Genomic DNA, 16,107 nt, shown 5'->3' on the forward strand with positions numbered 1-16,107 from the left:
TACCCCAGCCATTGCTCCCTGGCCAGATGCTACTTCAGAACCCCCCGACCCCACCATGTTTCAGCCCCAAACTGCAAGGGCTTCAGGGCTCTCTGGTTGAGCAATATTCATGCTCTGGTCTGGACAATGGATGTTACTAGACTATAGAGTTACAGATTTTAGACGTTCAACCTGTATTATAATCTATTTGTATTGAACAAATTATACTCTCTAGCCTTTGATTCTTTAAAGTTTTACAAGTCAAGTTCCACTATGTTCAAAACTGAGTGAAGATTCTTTTTCTTTCAAGTATAGACATTTCAGGCCCCATATAACGCCCTTTGTCAAACAAGTTGCTGAAGAAAGACATTTTGTGATTTTTGACACACCTTCCATGCTGCCTTTCCTTGTTTACTTGGATCCTTTCAACTCCTTTTGGTGGCAATTTGTCTTTTGTACATACTTGATAGCAGAGAATTATATATGACCACAGATTGTTGCCTCTTGCATGAAATATTTAAGTTATTTCAGAGTAGACAGAAAATAAATTAGGTACTGAAAGTAAAACTAGCCTACTTCATTGCTATAAATACAGTAGGACTTGATTCCTACCTTTGTGCCTGGGTGCTATAGCTGTTATCATAAGCATCATAACCCTGTTCGTCGTAAGCAGTGCCGTATCCATCATCATAGTCCTGAAAATGTAATAGAAAAAGTAATGTTAAAATTTAAATAATAACCTACTTCAGAAAGAAATATTAATTTTCAATATTAAACAACACTATCCACAGAAATCTAAATTCATGCAACAAGATGTAAACCCTGACACTATAAAAGTCTTAATTTACTTAGTACACAACAGTTCTACCCAAGAGCCACCATAAGTCTAAGATTTATGGAGTTACTTTGCAGTCAACTTTGAGATCTTGGTGGCAACCTACCTTGTGCTTTTAAGAGAGATTATTAGCATGTTGAATAAAAATAGCTACTTGCCACAAAGTAACTGTGGCTCTTTAAGTTTCTTCACAGCTATATAGTATGTCTGGTGCCACAGACCTTCAAGAAAGCAATGTCAGTTTGGGACCCTCTGAGGCAACAAACTTTGGATCCAAATTTATTAAAAGGCTATGAATGTCTGAACACTGGAGGAAACTGGAAAATTAGAGCTGCTTCGGAAGGAGATGGAGAGATTCCGATGCGATATGCTTGGACTGGCAGAGATGTGTTGGATGGCATCAAGAGAGATATGCAGTTCCGAAGTCATTTGGTCACGAAACAAACGAAACAAAGCATGAAGCAGCAGTCAGTTTCCTTCTTAGCAAAACAGCTAGAAGAGCATTATTAGGATACAAACCGGTGAGTGAAAGAATGATGGTAGCGAGATTTTAAGCAAAACCATTCAACATCTCAGTCATTCAGGTGTATACACCCACGTCAGAGAGTACAAAGGAAGAGACTGGGATATTCTATAAACACTTGACAAAGACAGTAGAGGAGATATCTAAGAAAGATGTGTCAATCATCAGAAGAGATTGGAATGTGAAGGCTGGAACAGATAACGAAGGTTGGGAGAGAGTCATGGGAAGGTTTGGATATGGAGAAAGAAACAAACGAGGTGAGAAACTACTAGAGTTTGCTACAGACCATGAGATGGTGATCTACAACACGAAATTCCAACAAAAGGACTGTAGGAAGTGGACATGGTGATCGAATGACGGGAAGTCCAAGAATATGATAGATATGATTTTGATAAGAAGAAGTTGACTAACATCAGTACAGCAGTGCTGAACTTTCCAAGGAGTGGATATAGACTCAGACCACAGTCTAGTGATTGCAAACATCAAGATAAAACTTAAAAGAAAGTGTAAGACACAGTTTAAGAAAAGAAGAAATGTGGCAAGGCTATGTGAGGAAGAAACAGGGAATGCATACAGAGCCGCGCTCAAAGAGAAGATTAAGAATATAGCCACAGAGAAAGACCTAGATAAGAGAGTTGCAGGGATAGTTACTCTAATTTGAGAGCATGAGATGAGAACAAAAACTAATCAAGGAACCAAAGGACATAAGAAGTTATTCTTGAATTGCTTATATTGGTGGTGTCCAATATGCTGACTCACTAGAGCCACACCCATGGAGCATGCTCCACTGCCCCACACACGTGTCCCGCCATTTAGTGGGATAAGCATGGCTGCAGAAGCAGAGGCAGGCTGAGAGATCACTCAGAGCTGGGTGGCCTGCGTGGTGCAGTTCTCCGGGCTGGGCTGGGTGGCACGGCTCAGGGATGGGCAGCTTGGTTGGTGTGATGTGGCTCGGGGCTGGGCTGGGCGGCGTGGTTTGGGCGGCATGGTGCAGCTCTTGGGACTTGGCATTGCTTGGGGCTGGGCGGCTTGGACAGGGTGGTGTGGCTTTTGGTACTCAACGCAGCTTGAGGCAGGGCTCAATTCAGCTTTCTGGTGCTCAGGTGGCACGGCGCAGCTCTGGGCTCGGTGGCTCTTGAGACATTGCTCTGGCAAGTCACTGGGGGTTGGGGATAGGCTGCCTGGCTGCGGGAGGGAAAGGCAGGGATGGCTGCAGGGACAGCATCTAGTGGGGTCGGGAGGGGCAATGGGCAATAAGTTCAATTGGTTTTGGACAACACACAGAGCCTGAACAACAAACATGAAGGATTGGAAATGCTCATTTTATGACCATGAAGTTGATCTACTTAATATTACTGAAACCTGGTGGGCTCATTTTCAAAAGTGGATTGTTAAACAATTTAGGAATGATTAAGTGAGAGTAAGGGAGATGGGGAATGGCAGGGCATGGCATGGCACTTTAGGTCAGTGGTGGGCATCCTGTGGCCCACTGGGGTTTTATGTGTGGCCCATGAGACATTTTGTTTACTGTTGCCCACACAGAGGTGCCAGATGCTGATAGTTTTTGTCCAAGTAGTTTGTTTCTATTAGGATTACAAAAGTGACACACACTTAAACAAGGGCACATGAAGTGAGGTGTGTGCTGATTTCACACACATTGTGAGAGCTGTGTGTACCCTCTGCATCCAAATGAAGTACTGCTATGATTCAATTGGTAGTAGGAGTAGCATCCTTCAGTCTACGTAGACTATGGATCGCGCCCTTCGTAGTTCCATTTGGGATCATCATTTGCAGCGTCGACTGTGAAGGCCCACATGAGAGTGACAGTCCTTGCTGCATCTGTTGCATGTGTAATGGGTGTCTGGCAGGTCCTTACTGTGCTTTCTGTGTGCTCGCTTCTCTTCTGCTAGCTGTCTGATCCCCATCTCACCCTTCTGAAGGCCCTTGTGTAGTTCCTGCCTCCGTCTGCTGCGATCGTCTGCCAGCTCCTCCCAGCTGTCTGGCTCGATGTCTACCTCCCTGAGGTCCCTCTTGCAAACATCTTTGTAGTGCAACTGGGGGAGTCCGGGAGGTCTTTTGCCAGAGGCTAGCTCGCCATACAGGATGTCTTTTGGGATCCTTCCATCATTCATCCTATGAACGTGGCTAAGCCAGCGGAGCCGCCGCTGCCTGAGGAGGGTGTACATGATTGGGATTCCAGCTAGCTCAAGGACAACGGTGTTGGACACACTGTCCTTCCATGATATTCCAAGGATGCACCTGAGGCAGCGCAAGTGGAAGATGTTCAGCCTCTTTTCCTGGCAGGCATACAGGTCCAAGACTCGCTGCCATAAAGGAGCGTACTGAGGATGCAGGCTCTGTAGACTTGTATTTTGGTGTGGGTGTACAACCTGATGTTATTCCACACTCTCTCGCTGAGTCTGGACAGAGTTGTGGCTGCTTTTCCGATCCTCCTATTTAGAGCAGACTCCAAGGACAGGGTGTCAGTGATGGTGGACCCGAGGTAAATGAACTCGGGGACGACCTCTGACGTATAGTTGTCAATGTTGATTGATGGAGGTTCAGCAACATCCTGAGCAAGTACATTTGTCTTCTTTAGGCTGATGGAAAGCCCGAAGTCCTTGCATGCTTTGGAGAACCGATCCAGCAGTTTCTGAAGCTGGTCTTCTGTGTGTGACACTACAGCAGTGTCATCTGCGAACAGCATATCTCTGATGAGGACTTCCTGCACCTTAGATTTAGCTTTCAGCCTTGCAAGATTAAACACTTTTCCATCAGATCTCGTGTGCAAAAAGATGCCCTCTGTTGAAGATCCAAAGGCGTGCTTTAGGAGAAGTGCAAAGAAGGTCCCGAACAATGTTGGAGCAAGGGCGCATCCTTGTTTGACGCTGCTCCTGATGCTGAAAACATCCGATAATGCACCGTCATATTGGATGGTTCCTCTCATGTCTTCGTGGAAAGACTGGATCATACTGAGTAACCGCGGCGGAGAGCTTATCTTGTGGAGCAGTTTGAACAGTCCATCCCTGCTGACCAAGTCGAAGGCCTTGGTCAGGTCAATGAAAGCAATATAGAGTGGCTTCCTCTGCTCCCTGCATTTCTCCTGCAGCTGCCTCAGAGAGAAGACCACGTCAAAGGTAGATCTCTCTGCGCGGAATCCGCACTGTGATTCAGGATACAACCTCTCAGCAATCTTCTGGAGTCTGCCAAGGATGACGCAAGTGAACAGTTTACCAGTGATGCTTAGTAGGGAGATTCCACGGTAACTGTTGCAGTCGTTTCTGTCTCCTTTGTTCTTACACAAGGTTACGATGTAAGCATCGTGCATATCCCGTGGAACCTCTCCCTCTCTCCAGCACAGGCACAAATGGTTCAATCGGTACACCCCACCAATTCAACATACACAAGTGTAGTTAGCAAAACTACCTCATCCCAGGAGACCGTCTTGGTTATGACAATCTTACAGCCCATTAGGATGAAGGAGGGCCACTTAGGCGGCCCACTAACTAGCCTAGATTGCCCCTTGCTGCTCTAGGTGAAAAGTGGCTTTATGTGTTTCTGAGTCACGGATAACATTGGAGAAAATTCTAAATGTTTATGGACCAGTGTCCTATCAAATAAAGCACTAGTGGAGACAGTCTGTCAGCTGCTCACTTACCAATTATACTGGGGAACAGAAGGAAACAATGTGATAATGTTGTACTTCAGTTTGAGTGACCTATACTGGAGGTCTGGAAAGTGCTAAAACATGCTGGAATATGCCAACATCAGAAATGGAGATTTCCTAACTCAAGAGAAAAGTGTTGCAGCGAACACAGGGGGATTCTATATTAGACCTTGTCATAACTGAAGAAGGGAACTGATCACAGAACAAAAATATAAGAGTAGCCTTGGGTACAAGTTATAGAATCATAGGGCTGGAAGGGATCTCAGGAGGTGATCAAGTCCAGCCTCCTGCCTAAAGCAGGATCAACCCCAACTATATCATCTCAGCCAGGACTAAGTCAAGCTGGGACTTAAAAACCTCTAGGGATTGAGATTCCACCACCTGTCTTGGTATGACAATCAAATACAATAAAGACCAGATTAATACTATACTTTGTGCTTTAATAGAGCCAATTTAACAAAATTGAAAACAATTATGAGTTACATCAATTGGGAAGAAGAATTTAATCAGAAAAATGTGCATGATAATGGGGAATTTAAGAACGCTGACTAACTCAGGAGAGTACCCTCTAATCTACATATTTTTCATTTATATGTAATTGTGATGTTGCATATAAAGCATGCCACATGAGGTTTTGGGGAAAGGTTATGGTATGTTGAAAGTCACTGTTCTATTTAAATGTGTATCATTAGTGCATGTGAGATTGTCTTATGTGGCTGTTACCAAAACAAGCTTCCCAGAAACAACAGCATGGAAAAGAAACCAATACTTGGGAGGATGTTGAACCACTATCAACAGCTACTGTACAGCAAGGGAAGTAGAGTTCAGTGACTCACTTGCATAAGGCAATAGTAGGGGAATTGCTCAACCTTGTCTGGGAACTCAGCCATGCTCACTGGACATGCCTGAACTTGTGTTCACCAAGCACAACAATTAAGGGTACAAAAGAGAACACAGTGGCCCCCTGCTTTGCCTCTTCTCCTCCCCTCACATATGTGGACAAGGACACCCACAAGAGTGAAGTTCAACAGAGTTCAACAGAGAAGACTAGCCCAAGTTGTATGGGAAATCTGTGTAGACTGCAATGCAATATCTAGTAGGGTGGCAAACTACTTAGGCTAAGCAGCTTCTAGATTAAGAGAGTTGAGAATTTAGATTATGCTGATTTTTTTTCTTTAGGTGACCACTCTGACTTTTTTGCCAATCATTTAAAGTCAATGTTTTGTAACCAATAATCATCTTCCTCTACTATTTATTTTTAACCAACGACTTTAGCTAAAGTGCTTGGTAAATGTGCCCAACTTACAAAAGTTTGTGTGTGTTTCCACTTCCTATTGATGAAGTAGTGAACCAACTACTACACTTTCAATGTTCAAGGAAGGGTCCTGAGATGTGCAATATGGTATATTCGTGAGGTACAAATCTGGGAGCTGAGGAGATTTGGCTTGCCCTTTTTCTGTTTGATTTGTGAACAGCTCTAGGAGCATTTATGACATCTAGCTGGATGACATGTTGAAAACAAGTATCAGAGGAGTAGCCGAGTTAGTCTGTATCTTCTTGTTTTTGAAGTCCTGTAGCATAAATATGTTAGTCTATAAGGTGCCACAGGACTTCCTGTTGATTTTGAAAACAGCAAATCCAGACAAGTAGGTGGTTGCTTGTTAAGAGTTTGGTATGATAAGCTGATACAGTCTGATAGCCATTTTAAAAGTCTCTGTTTGGAGATTGTTTCATATACCGAACATTGCAGAGGATCACTAAAGAGTCTGTTCATCCACCTGAAGAGTCACATTCTTTGTAAATAAAAGGCATGGGTCCTGATGATGCCCAGAGAATGCATGCGTCTGTTAGTGTCCGATATATGTAGCTTCAGGAAGAAGACAGGTAAGCACAAGGGCTCATTGCACTAAAACTGTGAAGACACTGTCGGAAAGAACTTAGGGTGCGGTCGAAGAACCACCTTGTCCTTGTGCAATATTGTGCAGCAAGCGTCTAATTTTCCAACTCTAAAAGTTGAAGCAATAGCAGCCAAAAATGCAGCCTTCATTAAAAGGTGTAAAAGAACAGGTTGCCATTGGCTCAAATGGCTTTCTCATGAGGGCTCTTAAGACCAGGTTTAGGTCTGAGACAGGTGCAAGTCTTTAAGGATCTTTTTTTTTTTAAACGGAATGAGTAATTATGGAGGAGCCCTCCACAGGAGAATGTAGAGCTGAGATAGTTGCTAGTCGTACCATTAGGGAGCCGAATGAAAGTCCCAGTTTCTTTAGATGAAGAACATACTGGAGAATACGAGGCACGGAGGATGAAATGGGGGCAGTTGCAGGGATGTGCACTTTATAGAAAATTGATGTTATTTTTTATTGTACTTTTCTTCACAGATTTTCTGTGGGAGCAGAGGAGTATCTGTTGTACCTCTGGAGAATATGTCCGCTGTGTTGGTGTGAGCCATGTACAAGCCATGCTATGAAGTATAAATTGTCTATACTGGATATCTGTGGGTTGAAGGTTAGGAAGCAGAGTGGAACTGGAGGGAATCACTGACACTTCAACAAAAAGAAGCTACAAACACAACATTCTTATAGTTTTAACTGAAATGACATTCACATTAGTGTAAACGTAAGCACCGCCAATGGGAACCACTGAATACTTAGCAAATCTGAAACATCAGATCACTTACTTAGGTGCCTAAGTATGGACACAGGACCCAAATGGGAGCACTTAAAAATACCACAGAACTGTAAAATAGTTCAAAGGATTTCTAGAAATGTTACTTTTTATTTAAAATCAGAAAAGCTCTCTCTAAAACTCTATGTAGTATTCTCTCCATCTTAATTAAATTTCCTATTATGGAAACTAACCTAATTTGAAGCATTTTAGAGATTAGTTAACTGTCAGAAATTATGCAATTAGGCACTGCATTAGGGAAATTTGCCATCAGTGGAAATCTTGTCTGAAGGGTAACACAGAAAGCATCGATAAAATACCCAGACATATAATTAAAGCTCTGTCACTAATTTTCACAGAATGGAAGGAAGCGTTAGAACTAATAACTGGTTTCCGTGGTGGTCTTGAAGAAAGTACATTTCAAATAGAACTGTAACATTCTGACTGCAGTTTTTAGGACATCTGGGATTCTCTAGTTTACAAGGGAAATCGCTCCACATTCCTGCACCACTGTTTCTAAATGTAAGTCCAAAACCCAAACCATAATTACCACCTGTTTAAAAACAAAACATTATCTTGAATTTATATCCTGTCCCATTTCAACAAATATGAGCAGTGCATAACATAATGACTTGCCATGAAATCAATATGTAATTACGGAAGTCAACTATTTCATTTGGAACAAATCATTTTAAAAATTATATAACTTAGGGTAAAATATAAGTTTACTTCTGTTATCAGGCTAACCACAGTCACTGTTTTAAAGAACTAAACTGTCTGTAAATAACGAATTATAGGTATATTCTTCTTATTGCAAGAGAGCTTGAAAATTTAAAGTCACCTCCATTCCATTAGCAACTTAAAAGAAATAATTACTGTTTATTATAATGGAATAAAGTTGGTTGATTAAACTGTGTACATAACAAATACAGGCATTCACACCATACATGATGCCTTGATTTTGTCAGCTTACTTTGGCAAAATGCCTAACATTGAAGTTCCTGGGTTTTTAAAGCTTGATTTTGGCATGACAGAATATTTCTCTAATGTTTTTACCCTTGAGCTGCAGACATGTTGTCAACTATCGCCTCATCATAACAGTGTGTGTGTCTGGGAATATACTATAATGTTAAAAATGAAATGGAAACTCTACTGCATAAAATATGGTTCAAAGGGTTTTATTCTAGTTCAAGTATTTTCTATTGTAAGGCAAGTGATATAAAACTGGAGAAAATTTAATTTAGAAGTTATTTTGTGTCTTCTTAGTTTTCTTTGTTATTGTTTCCTAAGTATTATCTTTTAAAAGGTAGATGCCATTCAGCATCCTAGGAACATCCACTCAACATGCAGTAGCAGTCAAAAAAGCAAACAATTTGGGAATCATTAATAAAGTATAAGGCATGAAATCTTATGGACTCTCTGGTACATTTGCATCTTAAATATTGTGTGCAGATGTGGTCACATCTCAAAAATTAGTATTTGAACTGGAAATGTTCAAAAAAGTACAACAAAAAGGATTGGGTTATGGAATGGCTGCTATATTAGGAGAGATTAATAAGACAAGGAATTTTCAGCTTGGAAAAAAAGAATACTAAGTGGTGTGGGGGAAGGGTCTGATGTCTATAAAATCATGACTGGTGTGGAGAAAGAAAGTCAGAAGAAGTTATTTACTCCTTCCCTTAACAAAAGAGCTAGGGTTGATCAAATGAAATTAATAGGCAGCATGTTTAAAACAAAACAAGGGAATACTTCTTCCAGCAATGCAGTCAACCTATGAAACTACCTGCCACGTGATACTGTGAAAGCTAAGACTAAGAGAGAGCTCAAAAAAAGAACTAGATAAACTGATGAAGGATAGGTCCAATCTGGGCAAGTCCTGCCTGACCAATCTGCTTAGCTTCTATGACGAGGTAACAAGCTCTGTGGACATGGGAAAGTCAGTGGATGTGATATACCTTGACTTCAGCAAGGCTTTTGAAACTGTCTCCCACAACATTCTTGTCCATAATTTAAGGAAATATGGATTGGATCTTTGGACTATAAGATGTATGGAAAGCTGGCTTGATGGTCGGGCCCAAGAGGTAGTGGTCAATGGCTCAATATCTGGATGGCGGTCTGTTTCAAGCAAAGTGCTGCAAGGCTTGGTTCTGGGGCTGGTGTTATCCAACATCTTTATTAATGACCTGGACGAGGGACTGGATTGCACCCTCAGCAAGTTTGCGGATGACACAAAACTAGCAGGAGAGGTAGATTCGTTAGAGGGTAGAGAGAGAATCCAGAAGGATCTGGATAAATTGGAGGACTGGGCCAAAAGAAATCTGATGCGGTTCAATGAGAAGTGTAGAGTCCTGCACCTGGGGTGGAAGAATCCCAAGCATTGTTATAGGCTGGGGACCGACTGGCTCAGCAGCAGTATGATGGAAAGGGACCTAGGGGTTATGGTGGATGAAAGGCTGGATATGAGTAAACAGTGTGCCCTTGTAGCCAAGAAAGCTAATGGCATACTAGGGTGCATTAGGAGGAGCATTTCGAGCAGATCTAGAGAAGTAGCTATTCCTCTTTATTCGGCACTGGTAAGGTCACATCTGGTATATTTCTGCCCTCGGGACGAGTCCACGTGGAGTTATTCTTCTTGTGCTGCTGGGAGGTTGTCTGTGTAATGGTGTGCTGGTCAGTGTTGTGCTGAAAGTATTCTTTGAGTCTGAGACGGCAAAAGTAGGCTTCCAGATCACCGCAGAACTGTATCATGTTTGTGCGTGTGGTGGGGCAAAAAGAGAGTCCCCGAGAAAGGGCAGACTCTTCTGCTGAGCTGAGTGTGTAGCTGGACAGATTGATGATGTTGCTGGCTGAGTTAGTGGTACCACTGCTGTGGCTCTGTGTGGCAGGCAGGAGTTTAGAAAGTTTGCAGTCCTTTTTCTTCTGTATAGTAGTGAAGTGTCTAGTGTAAATCTCTTGTCTTATTTTAGTAAAGTTCAGCGGCGTGGAAGTTTGTGTTGAAGGTTGGTTATTGATGAAAGACTCCAGATTGGAGAGCTCTTTTTTGATGTTCTCCTGTTTGTTGTACAGGACGCTGATCAGGTGGTTCCTCAGTTTCTTTGAGAGTGTGTGGCATAATCTCTCACTGTAGTCTGTGCAGTATGTAGATTGCAAAGGATTTTTCACCTTCAGTCCATTCGGTATGACGTCCATTCGTTTGCATTTGGAGAGAAAGACGATGTCTGTCTGAATTTGTGCAAGCTTCCTCGTGAGATTGATAGATTTCCATTCCATACGGCTAAATGCAGTGCCTTGCATGTTGTCAAGTATCAGAGGGGTAGCCGTGTTAGTCTGGATCTGTAGCAGCAACGAAGGGTCCTGTGGCACCTTATAGACTAACAGAAAAGTTTAGAGCATTGGTATATTGTGTCCAGTTTTGGGCCCCCAGCACAAAAAGGATGTGGATTTGCTGGAGCAGGTTCAGCGAAGGGTAACAAAAATGATTAAGGGTCTAGAGAACAAGACCTATGAGGATAGGCTGAGGGATTTGGGCTTGTTTAGTTTACAGAAGAGAAGACTTAGAGATGATTTAATATCAGCCTTCAACTTCCTGAAGGGGAGCTCTAAAAAGGAGGGTGAGAAACTGTTCTCAGTGGTGTCAGATGGCAGAACAAGGAGTAATGGTCTGAAGTTGAAGAGGGAGACGTGTAGGTTAGATATTAGGAAAAACTATTTCACCAGGTGGGTGGTGAAGCATTGGAATGTGTTGCCTAGAAAGGTGGTGGATTCTCCATCCCTTGAGGTTTTTAAGTCCCAGCTGGACAAGGTCCTGGCTGGGATGACTTAGTGGGGATTGATTCTGCTTGAAGCAGGGGGCTGGACTAGATGACCTCTTGAGGTCTCTTCCAGCCCTGTGATTCTGTGAATGGCTAGTAGCTGTGATGGGCAGGGATGGTGTGTTTATCTTGTTTGTCATGGCTGGGAATGGGCAAAAGAAGGGATCACATAATGATGACCTGTTCTAGTTATTCTGTCTGGATTAGAAGGAGCTTTGGTGAGATCTACTATGGGCATGCTATTGCACCTACAAATTTCTGTAACATCTTTACTATTGAATCCATTGTCAACTGTCTAGTAAATGGATTAATGAGCTGTTATTTCACAACACTATCTGTCTGTATGTAGTCAAAATTAAGTTTATTCTTGAATAGTTTTGGCCATGCAACTGCTGAGAACTATATTAAAAACAAACTAATTTAGATTATGCCTGAAATCACGAGTTCCCAAACAAAGAAAAAAAAAACTTTTAGTTAAAATGTTTAATCCCTATCCCACAAACGAATTAAAACATTTTCACATGGAACTTGTGAGATGTGTATCCTAGCTTTCAAGAGACAGAATTCATTTAAATGTTTTCTTTATTATATTTTTCAAGAAATGGAAGTGTTTCAATGACTGAGACATAACATACTGTGATTTCCACAAATAACAACCAAGTATTTGGCTGACTGTATGATATTTAGATCACTCGCAGTGTAAACCCATAATTTAACCTTTTAAAAAAACTTATTCAATAGCATTTTATTAATTCACTGCAGCCTATTGGGGTTCCACCTGCAGCCCTCTGGCTCTCTCTCCTTGCGCTTCTCACCCACCAAAGCGACATACCTCCTTGCTCCTCTCCGTCCCAGCACTTTTGGAGGAGTTGTGGATCACCTGATTCTCATGCTCTCTGCACTCCTCTTCCTTCCCAGAGCTGGAAGGCCACAAATCAGCTGTTCATGGCTGCTCCACCTCTGGGAAGAAGGAGGAGGAAGAGCAAGGTAGTGTTAGGGTCCAGTACACTGGTACATGAGAGGTGCATGGGGTGGGGGCAAGCCAGGGTTTCCGTAGGACACAGGTGGAGCCCCTGTGGATGATATGTTGCCCAACACTGCAGTATACTCTTTCATCTTTGTTAAAGTTGTGAGAAAACAACAAATCCGGTGGGGTTTTGGAAGAGCACAGATTAAAGACATTCTACTAAGTTCTAAAACAGGTGCAATTTTCTTATAAGAATAATGCAAAGTATGCCTGGTATGTCAACAGCTAGATGAAAAGTTTCACTTACATATTCTCCATATGATTCCTGTGCTGCTGGAGGTGGTGGAAGAGGCCGGTAACCTGCAGGTGGAGGTACTCCTCTTGCTCGGGGGGCTAGAAGTCCACGACCACGACTGACTGTACTTCTACTGATAGGTACTCCCCTGGGAGCTGGTGCCCCTCTTGGTACACCTGCTGGTGGGGGTGGCACTCCTCCACGACTCCTATGAACAAGACAATCATTTTTTTAATTACAGTATTCTCTGTCATCCCTCTGCAAGGCTTTTCCCAGTATTTTGTGAATTTTGCTTCAGTGATAACTGCTACATTTGGCTAAAAACAAAATTTAATAAAGTTTTTTTAGAAAAGACAAATGCATAATTCTAAATTGTGTTTTATATTTTGATTCAATAATACCAATGGTAAAACTTGTATGCAGGTGATTTTTCACTGTTGTCTTGTGAAAGTTAGTGCTGATAGCGTTTATGGAAGCCTCCTAACAAAATTATAGAAATCAGTAAATTTCACAATAAATTTAAATGTGAAATATGGAAATACCATTCCAAGAAAGAACGGATTATCTTGTAGCTATTATTAGTTTTATCATGGCCCTTAAATTCATGCACAAATCAGATCCATCTCCCTTCCGACCCTGTAAAGGCTTCTTTGCATGCTTCATGGAATCTGGTGTTGGCGAAAGATGAGACTAGGTGGGACAGAAAAGATTCTTCTTCCCTTTCTGGCCCTCTGGAAACTACTTGAAAAAATACTGCATGGTCATAGTTGTATTTTGTACTGTGGTGAAAATTATAGATGCATACTACATTTGAAGAAGACAGCCACCTACTTGTTTATCAGTGCTTCAGCAAGGAGCATATAACATTTCTACTACACGAGTGTTATAAAGATGGCAATATCAAATTCCTGGTGAAGCGCAAGGTGCTGGCTTTAACCTCTAAAGCCCTTGGAGTATGTGGGGTGTTCACATTAGGGAATACACTTGCCCACTTACATGATTTATGTTAATGGCAAGATGTGCGCTGATGTGTGGAGGAGTACAGATGTGTGTAATGCTCAGTGGCTTACCTTTTTTTATTTTCTTGTTTTGTCGTTTAGTGTCTAATATGATTTTAATGGTTGAAGAGGCATGAATAAGGGTGGAGAGAAGGTTCCGAGAGTTTTGCCACACAAGAATAGCTACTGGTACATAAGACACACTAATGTGACAAATAAAACCTTCTCCATTATAGTATAAAACAGTGGTGTCCAAAACCAGTTGAACTGATTGCCACATAGCTCCTGAACCCCCAGGTGCCCTACCCTCCCCTGCCCCCAAGAGCCAGGCATCCTTCTCCCCCTCCCCAGTGACTCAGTGGAGCTGCTGCCAGAGCTGCCCAGCCCAAAGCCACGTAAGCCACGCTGTCGCCTGAGCCCCAGAGAGCCGCACAGAGCCATGCTGCCCTGCCCAGCCCCGAGCTGTGTTGAGCATCAAGACCCACTCAGCCCCACCTGAGCCACCAAGCCCAGTCCCAAGATGCCCAACCCATATCAACCAGCCCACAGGACCCCAGTCTCGAGGTGTACCGCCCACTCCAGCCCCAAGCTGCACCAAGCCGCAAGAGCTGAACTGCACTGCACCACCCAAGCCACCCAGCCCCAAGCTGTGCCACACAGCCCAACCCAGCGAGCTATGCCGCCCAGTCCCGGGCCTGACCAAGCTGTTGGAAGAGCCACCTCTGCTGCTGCCTTCATGCTTGTCCCACCAAGTGGTGGGGTGCATGTTTGGAGAGTGTTCCACGTGTGCAGCTCTAATGAGCTGCATTTGCCACCACACCATGCTGTCCAGATCACCACGTGTGAATGGACAACATATTGGACACCACAGGTATAAAATCTAACTGAAAAGAACAGCTGCTAAAGGTAAAAGTGTTATAATTGTGCTGCCTATGCGATCAATAGGTGTGATGTACAAAGAGCAAGCCAGTTCTTCAGAAATACAATTAACGCATTTATATCCAGCCTTCTATGATCTGCAACACTCAAATATTTGGCATTTTAACCATGAGTAAATTTTAGTTATGTTTTCCATAAGTATAGTGTAGTAAAAGTAAATACAGCAAGTGCAGAATAAGTCAACCATGTACAATGCTACTGTTGTTAAATAAAGTACTCTGCACACATTTGTTTGTTTCTTGATATAGAATCTTGTTTTTCTTTAGTTTTATGCATTGTGGATACAGCGCTCTATTATCCAGACTATTTGAATTTTCTAGCAACCTTCCAGTCTTGGGGCGGCCAGATATGAAAGAGTTTACTGTATGCTGTTTGTAGCTTTAATCAGAAAAAAAAAAAAGCTTTAATCAAACATTTTTTCTTGTTCTATAGGATTTGAGGATCTGATGGAAGCGCAAAAACCATAAAAACATTCTCTCAAATGTTAAGAAAAAGAGGGTTAATGTAAGAATTATTACCTTCTGTTCTTAGCTTGTGTATTAGAATTGATGATGGATAACCTCTGAAATGCTAAAAAAGATCTAGACAAACATCTTATATCTTTCAGAGACAGGGTTCCAAATGTACACTTGGTATCCTGGTTCACTGATCTACTGCCAACATATTGTAATACATCTAGGGTAACCTCAACAAAACATTACATTGCATTCTCTGCCAGATAACGCTAAACATACCCTGTATTTCATCCGAAAAACAAGTAGATGAGCAAGAGTTACCCTTACATACTTGCTGTCAAAGAGAAATCTGACATGGGTCAAAACATTTTTTCTTATCTGATATGATATAAAATAAGAAGAGCCAGGTTTGTACTGTGGATAAAATATTGGTGATCTGGCATCTATTCATGACTCCAAAACACAATTCTTGCGCAATCTTTGTTAAACCTTAGAACTACTTTACAACTCACTTTATTAATCCATGCAATTATTTTAATATTGCCTTACATCAGAGTTGATTATACTACTATATGACAAAATGCGTTGGCGGCTCAAAAGAAGTTTCTGTCATAACCAGAGCATATGCATATTTAATTACTCACTAATTCATCAAAATAGAAAACAAGCATAATATTTTCAACAGTACTACATAAGCGGAGCTGTAAAACCACGAATCAAAAATTATTAGCTCTTGGTATCTGCTGAGTATTTACTGGTCACTAGCTGACATTTCTACATTACAGCTACTTATACAGGATTTGCTGTGAAAGGTTAGACTATGTGCAGAAGTAGCATTACAGGAGGAAAAGCAATCCTAACATGTTCTGCTAGGGGATGCATGAAAAGGGAAAGCTTGAGGTCACCAGCAAGGTCACTGCCAGGAGATAATCAGCTGACATAGACCAAGAGACAGCTCCAGTGCCAGACTGAG

General features: G+C 42.1%; 1 protein-coding gene across 2 annotated transcripts in view; it reads right to left on the bottom strand.

Annotated features, from left to right (window-relative positions):
• KHDRBS3 (KH RNA binding domain containing, signal transduction associated 3) overlaps positions 1-16,107 on the bottom strand; it is a 232,450-nt gene that overhangs the window by 65,470 nt on the left and 150,873 nt on the right. For both annotated transcript variants that reach the window (XR_012644135.1, XM_074985605.1), the window contains exons 6-7: positions 12,755-12,950; positions 592-674 (exon numbers count right to left, since the gene is read on the bottom strand). Coding sequence is in view for 1 of the 2 variants with exons in the window: in XM_074985605.1 (XP_074841706.1) it covers positions 592-674; positions 12,755-12,950 (279 nt within the window). In the remaining variant the exon portion in view is untranslated. The remainder of the gene's footprint in view (positions 1-591; positions 675-12,754; positions 12,951-16,107) is intronic.

This window comes from Carettochelys insculpta, chromosome 2 (assembly GCF_033958435.1).
Source record: "Carettochelys insculpta isolate YL-2023 chromosome 2, ASM3395843v1, whole genome shotgun sequence".
Taxonomy (NCBI): domain Eukaryota; kingdom Metazoa; phylum Chordata; order Testudines; family Carettochelyidae; genus Carettochelys; species Carettochelys insculpta.